The sequence below is a fragment of the Heterocephalus glaber genome, unplaced genomic scaffold (genome assembly GCF_053883595.1).
Source record: "Heterocephalus glaber isolate CG9 unplaced genomic scaffold, H.glaber_assembly_v1.0 deba00001531, whole genome shotgun sequence".
In the NCBI taxonomy this organism is placed as follows: domain Eukaryota; kingdom Metazoa; phylum Chordata; class Mammalia; order Rodentia; family Bathyergidae; genus Heterocephalus; species Heterocephalus glaber.
In genome coordinates this window covers 4141469-4157988 of record NW_028258329.1, presented here as the reverse complement: position 1 = coordinate 4157988, position 16520 = coordinate 4141469, and the positions used below count along the sequence as shown (strand labels likewise).

Here is a 16520-nt window from a genome sequence, read left to right as displayed (position 1 = left end):
AGTCATTTTAAAAATCCATTTTCCTGAACTGCATTTAATTGGTATGTTTAGACAACTGACACTGACGGTAATTACTAGTGTTAGAATGTAAGTCTGTCATTTTATTGTATTTTGGTTTTTTGTTTCTTCTTTCCTGTCTTCAAGTAGTCTACATGGGCATTCTTTAATATTTCATTTTTTTTAACCTATATTTTTGAGTTTATCTCTTTGCACAATTTTTTCGGTGGTTATTCCAAGGACTACAATACACATATGCAATTTACTGAAGTTTATTAGGATCAACATTTACCACTTCAAGTGGAATGTGCATATCCAACCATCATTTAAGTCTCTTATACTGTCCTCCCTTTTAAGATAGTTGTCTTAAATATTATCCTGATTACATTATCAGACAATGCTATAATTCTTGCCTTTAAATGACAAGTATAACTGGGTATTATACTTGTCTTTCAAAATAACAAGCCCAGTGTCTACACACTTACTCATTTATTCAACAATCATCCACAAGCTCAAGCTAACCACTCTCCCATACCTTATGGTTTCCATGCCTCTATTTGTAACCTTTGCAATTCATCTATTTGTTCCTAATATATGTGAGAGTCTAAGGAAAAAAATCTGTTAAGTCTCTAAGCTCATCCTCTAAGTGTCGTATTTCTTTCTTTTTAATTCTCTCATAAGGTGTTCTCCAAGTATTTACATTTATTTCATTTGTTTTTTCCCCCAACTGTTCCAGAGGCCTATTGGCAGTGAGATACTTTTGGTTTTGTGTTTTCCTCCAGGACTTACTGAGGTGTTCTCACACCTAAGTGATAATAACTCTACAAATTACATCAATTAAAAAAAATAACTCAGGTATTTATCCACCCCAAGATCCTGCACCAAATTTTCCACAAAACTTCCTATTCATCTAACTCTAGCACCCTAAACGTCTCACTTCTAAGGAGCCTGTGGCCATGAGCTGTTCTCAAAGAGCAAATATTTTGAGATATTTTTAAATTTCTGTAATTTAATTATTATTAACTTTGAATTTTTAAATTATGGAAGCTGTACTACAATACATTGTAATGGTGTTTGATTAGGGTTTCTCCGGTCAATTAATTTAGTTTCTTGCAAATGTCAATCAAGCTTGCTCCAATTCTACGAGGACTCCACCACAGTCTTTAGGATGAAGAAAAATCACAGGCTTTCCATGTGCTCCTATTTTAGCTTCTTCGCCTAGACTACGGATTTTCTTGCTTTTCAAATCTATCACAGCTTCACTGATATCATCCACCTTGAGAAAAGGAAACAAGTGAGAATGCACGTGAGATACTAAAAGTACCATATTACATAGTATCTTAAGACTTAGAAAAAACTTTGAGAGCTTATACAATCTATTTCATGTGCCTTTGGACAGGAACATTCTTAACACACAGTGATGGCTGGAGGTGCGGCTTAGTATCAGAGTACATGTATACACATGCAAGACCCTGGGCTCCATCTCCCGTACTGCAAATACACACATAAAAATTATCACAAAATATAAGCCTAAACTTTTCAGAGTCGTGAAAGAAGTTGTAGACTTTTTCCTAAGGAAACATGCACAATGCTAAAGAATTTCCATCATTAGTAATGTTCCCCCTTGTGGCTTCAATTGTGCATCCTATGCTTCATAATAGTTTCTTCTGACGGTAATACTGGTGATATTTGGCAGCTTGGGTTACATGTTCTGTTCTGAAAACGATGAGAACAGACCAGCTCCGGTACAAGTGGATGCACATTCTACTTACTCCTATTTCTTTTTAAGCCTTTTGTATACCAAAGTCACATCCAGATGTCCATGGTTCATTTCACACTAATCTGTACTGCAGATGAAACTCCCTCCAGGTATGAAGCTAGGAGTTGCAGGGCTTCACTTGTTAGAGTACCCTCTCTCAGGGATTGACATTGTGTGCTGCCTAATGTACAAGGCGAGAAAGTCATTGTTCCATGTAGTGTGTCTAGATTATTCACTTCAGGCAGGAGGATAAACTGGTCTCTGTTACATCATCCTGGCTAGAATTAGAATTCCAAATCAGCATGGTTATTTCTTAGCACTTCAAAAATGTCATTGTACATCATTCTATAATCTGTGTGTCTTTTTTCTCTGATTGCTTTTGTGGTTTTTTTTCTTCACCATTGGTTTTCAGCTTGATGAATGGTGTGCTTAGATGTCATTTTTTCTTCTGGCACTGGGAACCAAACTCAGGACTTTATGCTTGCCATGAAGGCACAGCACCACTGAGCAAAATCCCCAGCCCACTTAGATGTCATTTTATTTGCATTTGCTCTACTTGAGACTGCTGAGCTCTCTGAATCTGTGGGTTGATGTCTTCCATCAGATTGGTAATGTCCTTGTTGACTATTTTTTCCATTATTCTTCTATTCTATTTTCTCTTTCCTCCCTTCCTGAGACTCCACTTTCTGCTAGAACTTTTCACCATGCCCTTCATCTCTCTTATACTCCCCTCTGTTTTCTTTTCCTTCCATGTTTCTCTCTCATCCACGTCTTTTATCTCTTTTGGACTTCCAACCTCTAGCCCTGTGAGAATGATAAATGCCTGTTGTTAATCCACCAAGTTTATAGTAATTCTATACACAGAGTTCACTACTGTTAGTGCAGTGGACCCAGAACCAATGATACCTCAGTAACAATAAGCAAACCTGGAGCTCAGATTTTGGTTTCTAATACATTATCCAGGAACAGGAACCAGAGCTTCTTGGCAAAATGAATGGTTCTGGTCGGGGATTTAGCTCAGTGGTTCCGGCGCCTGCCTCGCAAGCACAAGGTCTTGGTACCCAAAAAAAAAAAAAAAAAAAAAAAAATGGTTCTACAGCTAGGGCATGGATTTAGAATTTGGAATACCTTGCAGTTTCAGAAAATAAGGAAATACTTTTTAAAAAGAAAGAGGGATATGTCAAAGGATATAAATGCCAACCAAAAGAGCTCCAAGTAACCAAAGCTGGAACAATATGAGGAAAAAAGTATAATGCATTTCCACAGTCCATACTAATATAGTTCTCCATATTCCTTAAATATATCCTATAAAGACTTCCTTCCAGAAGTATGGCATGGAGAAAAAACAGGATAACAAAGGAGAAAACTGACGATACTTTCTCAGGTAGAGATCAAGGTCAATATCAGCAACGATAAGTCATATTAGTAGTGTCCTTGATATGATTTGTTGAGAATGGCATTTTACCTACGTGGCCTTCCACCCCAAAAACAATAACCTCAGTTGAATGAGAATAAAACATCAGAAAAATCTCAAATGAGGGATGGTTTACAAAATAAATGACCAGAAATTTTCAGTGTCTAGGTTATCAAAAACAAGGAAAGTCTGAGAAACTGTTACAGGCAAGAAGAGCCCAAGGAGTCATAATATCCGAATGTGATATGGGATCTTAGATGGCACCCTGAAACAGAAAAAGGGTATTGAATCAAAGCTCAGGGAACCCGAAACACAGACTTTTGCTAATAACAATGGACTGACACTGGTTCATGGTGACAAACATATTATACTAATATTAAGATGTTAATTATTTTTTAAAAGAATCTGTAGAGATTATGTAATGAATGGGTCTTGCTGGAATCCTGATTAAAACAAGTCAAATATAAAAAGCTATTTGTAACTCTATCTTGTAAGTTTGATTATGGACTATGTATAGATGATATCTCTGAAGATTTAGCCTTAATTTTGATTGATATGATGTCACTGTGGTTATTCATTTCTTATAGACACATGCTGAATAAAGCCAAAATGACATGTTGTAAATTACTTTAAAATGATTTAACAAAGGAAAAGGGCAAATGAAGCAGGAGTGGCAGGATCTTGAAAACTAAGCTAGGTGATGGAGTCTAGGAGTTCATTACATTTTCTTCTGCTTTTGCATTTTTGAAAATTTTCATAAAATAATCATGATTCTTTTACAGAGCCCTTTTGATAACTTCTACTCTACATATGATCATGAATATTTTAATTTATATAACATTCTACCCAAGTACAAATATCTACAATTCTGTCACATCCCAATTTTTACTACAGTATATACTTTTTTCCGTATCCTTTCATCCAAGAAATACTTCTAAGCCAAGATACACTTCTTTTAATACGTTAGATTTACTTTTGAAAAACACTAAATTGATATTGGATAGCATCTATTTCTATTACTGTTTCTATCCCTAGGTTTGATTTTAAAGATCCTGCACATTATTCAGCCTTCTGTTAGTATTGCTATAAAATTTAGAATTCTGAGTGTTTTGTTTGGCAGGAGTAAAAAGAATGGAATAAAAAAAAAAGAATGGAATAAAAATGTCTTAATTTTATGAACTGAAAGTATACGCAATAGTTACAAGACATGCCAAGCAATCTGATTTGGGAAATTAAGTCTGTCCCTCTCAGTAATGAAAATAAGTCAATAATAACCCACCTTAAAAATGGATTTTTATGGCCTTTTAATAGTGTTTTTCCAGTCTGTCAAACAATTACAGCTGTGAATCAGCTAGCTCTGTGAGGCCTTGAGTGTCATTAGTGAAAATCCGGTCTATTTGATTTTCACTTCAACTTATCAGTTTTTCAGTGTGTGGGCATATATTTGGGGGCGTATGTTGAATCTCTCCCATCATTGTAAATTAAGAGCAGCAGTAAAACATGTTTGGATGTTCCATTCAGAATTCACAATCTTCTGGTTCATCTTACATTTTCTTTGGTGTTTAGCTGCCCTTTCTGAAAATGGCAATGCAATTTGCTTATTGGCACGCAAGCTGTTGGGTAAATAACATCTTTTATCCTGAAGGTATATAGTTCTTAGTTTTATGAACAATTAAAACTTTATGAACAAGTAGTAATGTGCCACTTTTCACAATGCATGAGTTTGGTGGGTTTAAGAAACACAGGCATTTATTTCACATTAAATTATACTGTTGTTAATTGATGTCAATAATGAATGAATTCAGCCTTCAATTGACTTAAATCTATGAAAGCTAAAATGAAAAGTCTGCACTGAATATTTATGTTCTAATTGTCTCTCCCCTAAAGCTAAACTCTAAATGAATAATACAAACCTAACACTGTTTTCTCTTTGCACGGGCTTCAGAGGCTTCCTGAGCACTCTTGGGAATTATTTCGGAGGGTGCACAATACCTAAGCTTCCATACTTGCTATATACCCTGGAGGTGGCTATGTTGTGTTTCCCAGCTGGTGGTCTCCACCAAAATGTTCACCAGTTTATAGTAAAACATTAAAAAAAAACAAAACTAAGCTGATAAAAACCCAAACAAAACTGATTTATTTAAGTGATAAGTGTTATGGTTTGGATCTTGCGTGTCCTCAAAGGCCCATGTGCTAAAGGCTTGGTCCGCAGCCTGTGGTGCTGTTGGGAGGTGATGAAACTTAGGAAGCGGGGCTTAGTGGGAGGAAGTGAGGTCACTGGGCGTGGCCTTGAAGAGGATACTGGGACCCTTGGGTTTTTCTTCCTGGTTGCCATGAGGTGAACAGGTCTCTTTTGCCATGTTCTCCCGTCATGGTGTTCTGTGCCACCACAGGCCCAAAGCAACAGTGCCAGGCAACTATGGGCTGAAATCTGAACCCATGAGCCAAAACAGACGTTTCCTCCCTATAAACTGATTATCTCAGGTGCCTTATCACAGTGCTGGAAAGCTACCACTGTAGGACTCAGTCCATGAAGAGGTCTCCTTCTCTTCCTCCTCCTTCCTCTTCCTCTCCCCCCTTCCTCCCTCTTTCTGTAATAAAATAACCTTTCTCTTATAAAACGATGTTAGCATTGGGTGGTAGTTTTAGCAACACACAGTTTAAAGCCTTACGAAGCTCCCCATGTTTTTGTTTTGCTCTGTTCTCAGGAAACTTTTCATTCTAGGAAATCCCTCCATCTGGGAACAGGTGATACAGAGATCACTAGCAGAGCAATTCTCTAGTGGTTTTGTATAGCCAAAATGAGAATGGACTTTTTTTTTTTTTTTGAGAGTGTCTTGCTCTGTTGCCCAGGCTAGCCTTGAACTCCTGGGCACAAGTGATCCTCCTGCATCAGCCTTCCAAGTAGCTGGGCCTTACAGGTATATATGCGACACTGTAACTGGTTAGAATAGAGTATTATAAAAGGGGGAACTCTCTCATTCTCTCATTCACTGTCTGTCTCTCTGTTCCTGTCTCTAACCCCACCTCCCATCTTGCTAAGTTGCCCAAACTGGCCTTGAATTTGGACTCTCCTGCCTCAGGAGAAAAGGACATTTTGTCAAAAATTTTTGTTGGGTCAACTAAAAGCCATGGAGCATGCCCATAACAGACACACTGGGAAATCAGAAGTTTTACGAGGTCCCTGTGAGACAGAACATAAAGGACCCTGTAATATCATACTATATGTTATTTTTTATAATACTATAAAAAAGGGATGGCATTAAGAGATAAATGGCAATAAACCATACAGCTATAGAATTGTTGAATACTTTGAAAAAGATAGATTTTTCAATCCTATGTCCAAAACATTAGAAAAAGTTGAAAAAACTCCTTTCTGTGGAGGTGCTGCTTATCAGCCTTCTACCTTACCAACTACCAATCATCTTGGGTCTCCTTATCGTTACAGAGGCTGGGCAGGTTGTCTTTTGTGGATATGAATGATGCTGGATCCCACTTTTGGCAATTTTAAAAACAAATCATTCTAGAGCTTTTAAAAATTTCACCTATTTTCTTTTTGCTTAGAACACATTAATGTACTGATGGTTATAGCACTTTTTAAATGTCCACAGATTCTTTGTTGCTCATCCCTTCCAGAGGCAGGATCTAGGGACTCGTCCTCACATCTGGTCTGCCTTGAACCTGCCATGACAACGGATGAAGGCAGAAGTGCTGCTGAGGGACTTCTGAGCTGAGGGCAGAGGACTCCACGTCGTCCTGCCTGGTTCCACTGGGGGACTCACTCCGGTAAGAAGCCCAGTGATCCTCCAGCCTTAGCCTGCAGAGTTGAAGAGGACACCTGTACAAGCCCAGGAGTGGGCCCAGCTGTGAGTCAGCATCAACTGCGAGGCACATGAGTAAAGCATTTAGGACACCCAGCCCAGGGGAGTCTTCGGGTGACTGGCCACCGCTGACACCCGTCTCCACATGAGATCCCAAGCAAGAGCCCTCCTGAACTTCCTGATCCCCAAAATTCTGTGTAAATAAAATGCTTTGTTACTTACTGCCATTCTATTACACAGCAATAGTAACCAGAACAGTGATCAGAGCAGTATTTTCTGACTGGCTCTATCACTTTTTGTACTTTGGAAGAGAGCCAGACCCAAGTTTTATTAGCCAGAACAGACAAGGTCATACTCTTGGAACATAATGAAGCTTGGAGGTTCAACAGGTCCCTTTGACAAAAATGTATTTTCTTTTTTTTGTTTTTTTCCAGTACCAGGGATCAAACTCAGGACCTTGAGGTTGCAAGGCAGGCACGGTGCCACTGAGCTACACCCCTGGCCCAACAAAAATGTATTTTCTGTTCAAAGAAAGGCAAGAAATTTTGTTCTACTGGTAGGATCAGGGACATAAGCCTCCTCTTATCTTGTGACACCACTGTCTCGAAGACTGGCATAACAGAGGAGGAAACAGTAATAATACACAGTATAGTTGGGGATTTAGCTCAGTGGCACCATGCCTGCCTTGCAAGCGGCAAGGTCCTGAGTTTGATCCCCAGTACCAAAAAAAAAAAAAAAAAGATAAAAAAATACACAGTACACTGTTCATACTTGTTTACATACTGGCCCTCCTCACTGAGAACATGCTCCATCTCTTGTGGATGGCTGAATCCCAAAACAAACAGGAATGGGGGTGCAGAACAGTGGTAGGGTACTTCCCTAGCATGCATGAGGTGTAGGCTCCTTTTCTTCCTATTAATTATAGTGACCCCAGTTTGTTGAGGCACATAGCTGCACAGCCATAGACTACCTTCCCCAGTCTCCCTTGCAGCCGTGTGTGCCATGTGACTAAAAGGCTAATGCAATATGAACAGAAGTGGTGCAAACAATGTCTAGAATCATCTTAAAGGTGTTTGTCCCATGTTCTCTCCTGGCTGGCAAACAGGAATGCCTGGAACAACTCTCCAAACAGTGTGCTACAGATAGCCCAGCTGGCCCAGGACATAAAATCTATCCAGTCTGCCTGCCTGTCCATCCATCCATCTATTTAATTTGTGGTGCTGGGAATTGGACCCAGAGCCTGTGTATGGTAGGCAAGGGCTCCACCACTGATCTCTGTGCCTAGCACTTCCACCATTTTTAAAACTTCAATATTTATTGCTATTTTTTTTTTTTTTGGGTACTGGGGATCGAACTCAGGACCTTGCGCTTGCCAGGCAGGCACAGCGGCACTGAGCTAAATCCCTGGGATTTATTGTTAATTTTTAAAATACAGAGCTTTGCAAGCTACGGATAGACACCACCTTTAACGAAGTTTTCAGCAAGAAAACAACCCCATTTTATTTTTTGTGGAGGTTGCACAATGATGACAGATGGTGTCAGACCAAAGTAGTAACTACTTTCAGACTTTCTCCTATTACCTACCTTCATTTTATACTCATACACATTGTCATTTCCCTCTTTTGATCTCTACTTTTGAATTCGCCGATACTTCACTGAACTACCACTTTACTTAACTGAACTTCTAACTCACACAGCCAGCCTCCTTTGAAGGCCGGGACTCTCTCGATGTAGAACCTAGACAGTGCAATGTGGGAGAGGACAGCAGATTCAAAGGCAGACAGTCCTGCGTCTCATCCTGGGGGGCTTACACAGGTCTACAGATGAAACCTGTCACCAAAAGTAACCTCCTAAGAATCAAATAAAGGGTAAATACTAGGCCTTTTGTAGCCATCTGGTCTGATGTCTTGTAGCTCCCCCACCTCACATTTTAAACTCAGTTAACCTAACAAAGGCAATCAGCTTCGCGGCCAAGAGTGCAGACCCCGGAATCTGAACAAATCTGGGCTCAGCCAAGTTAGCAAAGTTTGTTTTCCCACCAGTCGATTGGGATTAATAACACCTTCACACAGTAGCTATGAGAATTAAAGAACAGAATTCATGTCTAATACTTCACACACTGGCAAAGGGAACTCAGTGTGTGTTAGTTGTTACATTAACTCTGTGGTCTGCCTGGAATGCCCTTCTCCTACTGTTCATCTGGGAATTCCTTCACAGTCATTCTAACTTGTGCTCCGTGAAGACGTCCGGCTCCTGGGCTTGAGGCACCGAGGAGACACAGTACACTGTTCTCGTTTGTTTACATACCTGCGCCTCCCCACTGAGAACATGCTCCATCTCTTGTGTATGGCTGAATCCCAAGCACTTAGTAGAATACACACCGTAGGTTCTCATATATGTTTGCAATAACAAACTGAACATATCCTTAATTCCAATCTAGAATCAGCTCACCTTTCTTCTGGATAAGGAATGAACCCTAGTTAATTACGTCATCACTTCTAGCAAAGGAATTGTCCCATCAAATTAAATTGAAGCCTGACTGGTACTGGTGGTATTCCAAAGGGCAGATATCTGAACACGATTATCTGCAGACAAATGTTCTTTAATGAGAATGTTCTTATCTAACATTTCTTCAAGTTTTCTCAGAAACAGTTAACAAATGCAATTTAGAAGATCTTAAAAATCAGTCACTGAAAATTGAAAATGTATTGCTTTTATAATAAGGAACAAGCTATTGGAATTTTAAGGACAAAATATAATATTTTGGGCTGGGAGTAGCTCAGTGGTACGGTACGTGCTTAGCATGCATGAGGCCCTGGGTTCAAACCTCAGCACCAGAAAAAAAAGAAAAACAAACTTAGCACTTACTTTTCACTTGCTTCTCCTAATTGCCTTGGAGTAAAAGGACTTACATTCCTATTATATGAGAGGTCATACATGGTCAAAAAAACCTAGAGCAAAGAGTCCATGTTTTACCCAATTTTGATGGCTACTTTAGTGGTTGCTGAGTTCAGACGTCAATAAAATACATTAACATAATTTTTTTAGTTTTTTAGAGAGAAAGATATGGGTAACCGTTAGTAGGACTACCACTATTCCCCTTAGAGAACTTAATGAAAGTTTCTGATGACAGTGAGCACAGGTATGTAGTTTTATAGGCAGAGATTGACAACACTAAACACTAAAGTAATAAAAATACCTCAATGCAGATGTGATGCATTCCTCCAGCCTCATTTTTCTTCAGAAAACCTTCAATTGGACTGTTACTTCCCAGTGGATGAAGCAGTTCCATCTTGGTATTTCCCAGGTTGACAAAAACAACAGATACTCCATGTTCCGGAAGAGGGACCACTTCACTTACCTGGGCCCCCAGAATATTCTTATAAAATGCTGTGGCCTTCTCCAAATCCGGCACTGCTATGGCTACGTGATTGAGCCGACCCAGGTTCCATACAGGGCCTGCCATCTGATGCCGGGACTGTGACATGGAGAAAGCTCTCACTGTTGGGGGTGGTGTGTGCAGCCTAGAAAAGAGTCCTGAAAAATTGCACAGCTGTTAATATCCTCCTGAGAATTAATGCACTCTTTTTTTTGGTACCTGGAATAGAATTCAGGACCTTGCGCTTGCCAGACAGGCGTAGTACCACTGAGCTACATCCCCAGGCCTAAAAGCTAATTGTTTAGAATTTAAAAAGCTAATTCTGAACTTCAGCTAGATTCTGAACAGAGAATAACATTTGTTCATAATAAGTTATATTTACTGATAACACTTAAAAGATGGCTGCATATTAAGAAGCACTCAATGATCTCTGCATTTTACAGGAGGTAAGGTGGAATGTGAAAAGGAAACAAGATACACCTAATAAGAATGAGCACATTTCTTCCCTACCTAGGTCCATTTCTTCATCTTATAAAGTGACTATACAGTACTTTGAATGTGTGTATTATTTGAATGATTAGCAATGAAGGAAAATAACGGTTGAAGAATAAACAAGCAAAGACTGAAGGAGTACTCTACTTTTGTTTCTTTCTTATTTTGTAGAAATAGAGGGAGAAATGCTCCTGAATGTGAAGAAACCTCCTTTCACTCAGTCACTGAAGAAGGCTGGAAGGAGTCTTCCCCTTGTATTACTCTGCTTCCTCATCCACCCAGATTCTGGGCTTGGAAGAGCCAGATTCTACCCTCCAGGCCAGAATGCAAAGTATACACATGTATGAGCTCTAAATATAATCTTGTAAAACTACATCACTCAATCAAAAGTATAAAACAGCAAGATGAAGATCATACGCAGCATTTTAAATAATAGCTGGTTAGTTCTTAGAGATCACTTTAAGTAGTACCTCATTCAGCTTCAGCGAACAAAAAACATGCCCCTTAACTGAAATTTTTTGATAACAAGGAAATTAAAGTAACATTCTTTTATTCAAGATCGTAAGTTTGCATCATAGGTCAGTAGAAGGCAAAATTCAGTCTAAGATGATCTTCTGTCATGCCCCAGTTCATATTATTGATTACTGAAATATCCAAAAATTGTCTATTAATAGCAGGGAAAAAGAAACCTTTCGACACTGTTGGTGGGAATGTAAACTCGTACAACCACTATGGAAATCAGTATGAAGATTCCTCAGTAACCTAAAAATAGAAATTCCATTCAACCCCGGCATTCTCCTTCTAGGTATCTTCCAGAAAGAGTTAAAGTATAGTATTATAGTGATACATACATACCCCGTTTATAGCAGCACAATTCGTAACAGCTAAACCTTGGAAGTGGCCTACATGTCCATCAACAGATGAACAGATAAAGAAAATGTGATATTTACACACGACAGAGTACTACTCTGCCATAAGAAGAAGCTTGAGTTATTTATAGGAAAATGGATGTGCCATGTTAGTGAAATAAATCAGGTACACAAGCTTGAATATTGCATGGTTTCTCTTATTTGAGAAAATCGAAGTATAAATAAATTAAACAGCAAAATAAAGATAGATAATAGGAAATAGGGAGATATAGCTTTTGCAAAATGGAAGATCAAGAAAGGAAGGAAGTTGGATTGGGGATGTAGCTGAGTGGTGCCACGCCTGCCTCACAAGCACAAGGTCCTGAGTTTGATCCCTGGTACTAAGAAAAAAAAAAAAAAGAAATGGAGGAAGTGGGGAGGGGATGAAAAAAGAATTAAAATGTGTTATGTACATGTACCAATCCTAATCATGCATTGCAAACATATACTAATAAAAGTTTAAGAAATGTTATAGTAGGAAAGTAAACAGTTACATGGAAAATAAAAATAGGTTAATATAGTACAGTTTTACAGACTCACTGTGTTATTATGAAATCCAAGTGTATTATGACAGGTATACACACATATAAACGTACATTTGAAACTAAATTCCATGAAAATACCCAATCCTTCCTAGAATGATGTGCTTTGATATTTTCTATTGTATTTTATTACCATTTTAAAAAATATTAGTATCACCTGCTAGATATCTAACTTGCTGGATATTGCACTATACATTCATCTACTCTTGTGTTAATGACACACAATGTTTTCTGTGGCGGCCACGAGCCTATCTCATGAGGATGCAGTGATCAATGTTTAAAATGCTAACAAACAACAAAAACTATCGTCAAGCTGTTCCTATCTTCTTTCTTTCTCTGCATCTCTATTGTATGTGCAATTTGCAGTGGAAGTTTACTACAGAAAGTATATTTTAAAAACATCACAGCTGGGCATGGTGACTCACCTTGTCATCTCAGCACTAAGACGCTGAGGCCGGAGGGCTGCCAGTTCTGGGCTAGCCTGAGGTACATAGTGGGTTCACGGCCAGCTTGCATTACAGTGTGACTCTATCTCAAACCCTCCATGGGCCCCCAAAACACAAACAAAAAGCCCCCAAACCTACTGAAGATAGATAGGATGCACAAGCTTGTGGGTAGCATACACATTAAGAAGTTGTCATGTCAAATTCTGAGCTCAGGTATTTCTAAATTCTCCTTACCAGAGTTATCTCTACAAGAGATGGGGCAATAGGATCTTTGGGCAAGCATCCTGTTACCAGCAAGGGAGCATACAGAAATTACAAAAGAACAAATTATAGGATGTTCCAGTGAAAGCACAGTTTTATATCCTATGCCAATTTGCTTTAGGGCTATTTCAAAACTCTGGCTCTGAAAAGGAACCCCAAGCAATTCATGTTATTGGAAGCCTCACTGAAGTCTTTCTTTATGACCTTCTTAATACTTGGTTCTCTAGAAGAAAAGGGTCCTTTTTCTATTAATAGGAAACAAACTCCTGTATATGTTGGAAAGATAGACAACAGTATCTATCTATATACATATAGTAAAAATTAAGATTTTAAAGTTTATACTCAAACACAGTCAGGGTACTTACTATTTAAAGACATTAGGTATTAACCTTGAATTAAAAGTGTCATAAAATTGTGACTAATTCTAATAAGTTTTCAACCACTTTACATCTTAAGGGTTTTTAAAAGGCATATAATTTACATACCATAAAGTTCACCCACTTGAGGTATACAATTTAGTAGATCTTAGAAGATCTGCAAAGTTGTGTAACTTTCACATAATATATATTTCCACCTAAGAGGCAATGTACCTTATGGTTAGAAATATGGCTTCTGGTACTTGACTGCTCTGGTTTGAACCCTGACTTTCCCATTAGCTGCACTGCTTAAGCCAGTTACTCGACCTCTTTTGCCATTGTTTCCACCTACATAAAATGAAAAAACAAAAATCATGCGATATGAGCATCATGAGGTTAAATGATAGGAAGTAGAGGAAAAGCCAGCCAGGACAATTTAGCGAGATCCTGTCTCAAAAATAAAAGGGCTAGGGATGCAGCTCAGTCAAAAAACACTTGCTTAGCATGAACAAGGTCCTGGATTCAATTCTTAGTACATACCTCAAAAAACACAACAGCAAAGGTTACCTGTATTTGGTAAGGTCTCAGCAAGCAGTTCTTTTGTGTCCACTGCTTCATTCATTGGTCCACAATTTACTACTTTGTATGCCAGGGACAGCACTCACTTCCTTTCAGACTGAACAATTTACTGTACAGGATCTGATTTCAATGCATGGCTGATTGTATTTAAGTATTTAGTGATTGCTGTCATCTTGTTTTACTGCAGGAAGGTCTTAAAAGCATACTATGCTGTTTGGTTCTTGATACAGGAATACAGATTTACAATTTTCTCAAGCTGCTTATGATAACCCTCCAATTCACCTACACTGCTCATGACTATTGATTTTTTTTTTTTTTTTCTGAGACTGGGGATCAAACTCGGGACCTCGTGCTTGCAAGGCAGTCACAGTGCCACTAAGCTAAATCCCCAGCCCCAATGACTATTGATTTTTAACTTGAAACTTTTAATATCATATAGAAATGGAAACTATATAACTAATCTTCCTTTCAAGAACCTATAAACTATTGTATCTAATGCTGGTGTATGCTCCTAATTATCTTCAGAAATTCTCCATGTTTTCCCATCTGCTGAGACTTATCAGCAGTAGAGGATAGTATTCACTGGGGTAAAAGCTACTTGATTTTACTTCACCTTCCTGTATAGACCTAAAGGTTTTTTTTTTTTTTTTGGTACCAGGGATTGAACTCGGGTCCTTGTGCTTGCACAGCAGGCGGCGAAACCACTGAGCTAAATACCTTGCCCCAACAGACCTAAAGGTTTATGTCATTGTTCCAGTTATGCCTCAGTGCTACTTTATAACCTTTCCTAAATCTGTAACTCTGCTTAAGTAAACGATGAAGTTACAAATACTAAATCAGAAGTCCATGATGATGTAGGCTGGCTCTGTTGATTATTTTTCATGGCCATAAAATAGAGATAAAGGCAAAAGATCAGTGAAGATTTTATTTAATCTTCACATTTCAGAAATAAATAAATAGTACTGGCAAGGATTAAGTATAAGTTTCTTCAAGCTTACACTAAGTGAATCATTTAACACATTCCTCTGAAATTCTTTACTATTTTTTTGATTCTTAAATTTTAATATCATTGGTATATGTCCTACTTTCTAAGATATGGCTTCTGAAGAGATAATACAAGATGACTCTTTGTTTTGTGAGTATTTTTACAATGAGCTGTCTTGTATTTTACCAAGGATAGTAAGGCCAATAAGATGGATTATCACCAAAACTTCAGTATCACCTGTCAATTGGAAATTCGTGTTTAATAACTGTGCTCAGCCTGACAATACTTCTTCATATATATGTGTATATATATATGTGTGTGTGTGTATATATATGTGTATGTGTGTATATATATATATATATGTGTGTGTGTATATTTTCCCCCTCTAAACTGATTGTGGAGACAGCTGAACCTATTAGGATGCACTTTTTCTTTGCATGGGGCTTAGCTCAATGTCCTGGTGATTCATATTAGATAATTAAGAGCTTTTGAGATTGGTGAGAAATGCTAGAAGGATCAATAAAGAGCTCAGTTGAGATGGAATTTCAAAGTATGACTAGGAGTGCACATTTCAAAAGGTGGAATAGAAAGAGCACTTTTTAGGAGAAATCTAACATTAACGAAGGTTCATTCCTTGGCCACTTTTTGAAGGTTCTAGCTGAAGGATTTGTCACAAATGCTCAGGAGTAACTGGGCATGACCACTTTGCACTTTCTTCCCAAAAGGAAATCTCAGATTAAGGGAAATTCTTGCCTTCAGGAAAGCAGCAAAAGAAGAAAAAGAAAGTGAAGACAGTGGGAGAGTTGGAAAACTTGAGCGTCTCTCATCACTGATTCTACCCAGCTATTTTTTTTTTTTTAATGGAGGCGTAGAGAAACCAGGAACTTCCAAATCCCTGATATCAGGGCATGAGGGTCAAACACTCCTGGGATATCCTTTACCCCACCGACCTTCAGCTCCAGCAGGATCCCAGACGTGTGTGGATTCTGTGTGGGTCTAAAGACCTGGCCCTTTGTGGTCCTCCCCAGTCTCTCCTGGTGCGCGGTAAACAGCATTCTCCGCGTCCTCCAGTCCCTTCTCTTCCGCCCTCGCCGCTCCCCGCAACAGGCTCCCGCCTATCTGGCCCACAAATCAGGGTGACCTCAACGGCGCGAGAACCGCGCCACGGTCCCCCCAGGGGGTGGTGACAGCGGCCGGGAATGCGCCTCGGGCCCCGGTGCTCGTCCGCCCCGGGCCTCCTCGCCTCCCGGCCCCGCCCTGTACCGCACACCCGGCCCACGGCGCCCCGCCGGAGCCCGGACTCACCTGCCGCGGCCGCCGCCGCCATCCTCAGCGCTCCCGCCATCTCCAGGAAGCGACCCCCCCGCCCCGTCTGCGGGGGGGTCGGGGCTACTCGCGGCGGGGCGGTGAAGGGGCGGAGCAGTTCGCGCCGGGGCGGGGCGAGTGCTGGAAGCCGCCCTCGCTTCTCCTGTACCGCCACGTTCTTGACGCCACCTGTTGTATCTAAACCAGAAATAAACAGCGACTACGACTCGCCACAAGTGGCCTTCTCAGGGATCCAAAGCAGGAAACTTAGGAGAA

General features: G+C 39.5%; 1 protein-coding gene across 4 annotated transcripts; it reads right to left on the bottom strand.

Annotated features, from left to right (window-relative positions):
• Nucleotides 1–253: 253 nt before the first annotated feature.
• On the bottom strand, nt 254–16406 carry Mcee (methylmalonyl-CoA epimerase). 4 transcript variants are annotated; one of them, XR_015441646.1, is made up of 4 exons: nt 16245–16406; nt 10191–10528; nt 1770–2560; nt 254–1273 (listed from the first exon to the last, which is right to left on the bottom strand). XR_015441646.1 is itself a non-coding variant. In XM_021264735.2 (3 exons), exons 1-3 carry the CDS (start codon nt 16282–16284, stop codon nt 1121–1123), a joined length of 369 nt encoding a protein of 122 aa, XP_021120394.1. In that variant the 5' UTR covers nt 16285–16404; the 3' UTR covers nt 254–1120. The 4 variants fall into 4 exon arrangements, 3 of the variants coding, with proteins under 3 accessions (XP_021120394.1, XP_004852715.1, XP_087044403.1); XM_021264735.2 differs by lacking the exon at nt 1770–2560 and having other exon boundaries at nt 10353–10528; nt 16245–16404; XM_004852658.4 differs by lacking the exon at nt 1770–2560 and having other exon boundaries at nt 16245–16389.
• Between the last annotated feature and the right edge of the window lie 114 nt (nt 16407–16520).